A 2,714-nucleotide genomic window follows, 5' to 3' on the forward strand; every position below is an offset into this window, starting at 1 on the left:
GCTGGGGTTTAGGCTCCAAGGCCACCCTGTCCGTGGCAGGGGACACCCTGGTGATGGGGCTGGGGACAGCAGGACAGTCAGAGGAGCACCGAGCAGGGGTATGGAGCTGCCTCCTCCCGGCAGCGGGAGGGATGCACCTCACAGGGATGGGTTGGGATGGAATGGGGTGCAATGGGATGGGATGGGACAGGAGACAAGGTGGTGGGGAGCGGAGGGACATCCCCTGCCCCTCACTGGGACTGCAGGGAGAAGGCCAGCTTGACACAGCTGAGTTCCTCCCCACCATTGCTGACGACCGCCCGGACGCGGTAGTTGCCGTTGGTCATCCAGGAAGGCAGCTCCATGTCGGGCAGGACAAAGTCACTGGCTGGCAACGAGTAGGAGCCCTGTGGAGAGAGGGGACGTGTAGAGAAGACGTCAACCGAGACCCCCAGCCCCACACCAAAGGCCACGGTGGCACCCAGCATCACACCAGTAAGGGTTTCAGACGTACCGCTTTGAAGGGGCAGTGGCAGGGGATGCCATAGGTGAGCAGGGGCTCTGGGCACGTTGTGCCGGGTGGGATGAGCTCGTCCAGGATGGTGCAGACATCATTGTAGGTGCAGCTGCCCAGCTGGTCAATGCAGGGTAGTTGGATCCAGAGGTCTCCCAGTGCCTTCTCCACCACCAGCACCGCCTGGAGGGAAGGTGTTCAGCACCGGTACAGGCAGGACAGGCACGACGACTCCTCCAGCCTGTCCCCTCCTCAGCCATCTCCTTCAGCTCCTGCTCATGCAATTCTTTGGGGTGACCATGGGGCCACCACAAGCCCTCCTGTCTCCCCTCCTGTTTTCAGTTCCTCTCTGCCTGCAGGTTTCTCTTCCTCCAACCTCAGCTTGTCCCCTTGAGCAAACACCTCACAGCCTCTCACAGCCCTGCTCCTTCCCAACTCCTCCATGCCCTGTCCCAAAACCATGGCACGCTCGCCGCAGCCCCAGCCCCAAACAGGCACTGTGGCATTGCTCAAGACAGCTCACGCACCTTGGGCAGAGAGACATGCTCCGTCTCATTCCAAAAGGTGCCCTAAAAGCGGTGCAGGGCAGCCCAGGGATCCCGCAGCGGGGCTGTGGCATGTCCATGGAGGGAGTAGCCGAGCCTGGCCACCCAAAAACGAGTGCTACAGTGACCATCAGGAGCACTCAGGGCTTCATGTGCCTCCCTGAGTCATTACTCCAGGACATGACACAGCTCAAGTGGTTTCTCCCACTGGGACAAGGTTGGGAGCTTCCCACTGGGCTGTCTGCTCCCACTGCAGGTCTCCCCCTGCCCATTGTGTCCATTCTAGCTTACAGAGCCTGATGTGCTCAACCCTGCACTGCTCCTTGCCTCATTCCCATACCCACTGCTGGGCATTTCCCAGCTCTCAGTGGTTTTGGGAAGCTCATCCTGCGGTGGCATCTTCAGCACGTACCTTCAGAGGGGAGGCCATGGTCTTGCCACTGTTGACGGCCGCACTGACACGCAGGCTCCCCGGGATGCTGATGGGGTCGGGTGCCACAGAGAGGCTCTGCAGCACCACGGGGTCCCTCCTGTCACCACAGTTCTCCCAGGCAAAGCCACCAACCTGCAGCACAAGGGACAGGAGGAGTTAGAACCAAGGTGAGGCTTGACCTGGGTTTGCAGAAGGTGTCCCCAGTGCTGGACCCCTGGTCCCCCAAAACATCTACTCACAAACACAGCCAGAAAAAGACCTTCAGCCACCCTTCAAATGCCAAATAAGCATTTCCCTCATTTCTCACACTCTCACCTCTCCGAGCCTGAGGGCATCACAGAAACTCTCAGTCCAGCCCCATTGCATGTACTTCACACCTAAATGGGGTTCTCAGGCTGCAATCTCCAAACGTGCCTCAGCTCAGCCTCCAAACACTTTGTATGTGAACAAGGCGAGAAGCCAACGGCACCAAGCAAGGTGTGTGAGAGCAAAGGCAATAGAGCAAGTGGGGACAAGAGCAGGGTGGCCAACTAGGGGGATGCTGTGCCCTGGGGATCCATGCAGCTGGCACAACTTCTCAGCTCTGCCAGGACCAGCCCGGCTGCTGCAAGTCCTCATCCACCAGCTCCAGCCACCTAGCTCTATGCAGGAGCAGGAATCACTCTCACATGTTGCATTTTAAACATGGCTCAACATTTCCATCTCCGCACATGGTTGGGGGGCAAATAAACCAGGTTCATCCCCTGCCTGATACACCCCAGGGGGCTGATGCTGAGCTGGTTCAGTCTAAATGAGCCAGGGAAGCAGTCTTGTCCTGTGGGATAATGGAAATCCACATGCAGGGGATGACACCCAGACATGTGTGTCCTGGCTGGGCTGAGAACCATGCTGGGAGATCTCCCCTGTGTCCTCTGAGTCCCACCAGCCTTTTCAGTCACTGCCGGCAACATCACCGGAGCCCTTTGCTCCCACAGCCCAAGCTCCAAAGCAGGGGGATGCCAGCACCCACCTGCAACATCCACCCCTGAACCTGCTGCAAGAGAGAGCCCAGCTCCAGCTCCCTCCCGGAGCAGTCTCCAGCCTAATGGCAGATGTTTTCCTGGCAGGGATGGAGGAGGCATCCCCAGCAGGTTTGGCCGGGGCAGCCCATGTCCCCATGCCACGGGGCTTTCCCTGCCTGCTCAGCAGCCGCAGAACCGGTGGAGGCTGTATTACCTGGTGCCAGGCGGCAGCCCCAGCGGGC

The 2,714-nt window shown here is 59.5% G+C and overlaps 1 protein-coding gene across 1 annotated transcript; it reads right to left on the reverse strand.

Moving 5' to 3' along the window:
• Positions 1-230: 230 nt before the first annotated feature.
• Positions 231-1,615, reverse strand: GM2A (GM2 ganglioside activator; the record flags this gene model as incomplete). The annotated part of the gene is made up of 3 exons (XM_010019575.1): positions 231-386; positions 494-676; positions 1,451-1,615. Coding segments are annotated over 3 exons (504 nt in total), but the record flags the coding sequence as incomplete, so codon positions are not given.
• Between the last annotated feature and the right edge of the window lie 1,099 nt (positions 1,616-2,714).

This window comes from Nestor notabilis, unplaced genomic scaffold (genome assembly GCF_000696875.1).
Source record: "Nestor notabilis isolate BGI_N333 unplaced genomic scaffold, ASM69687v1 scaffold16358, whole genome shotgun sequence".
NCBI lineage: Eukaryota > Metazoa > Chordata > Aves > Psittaciformes > Psittacidae > Nestor > Nestor notabilis.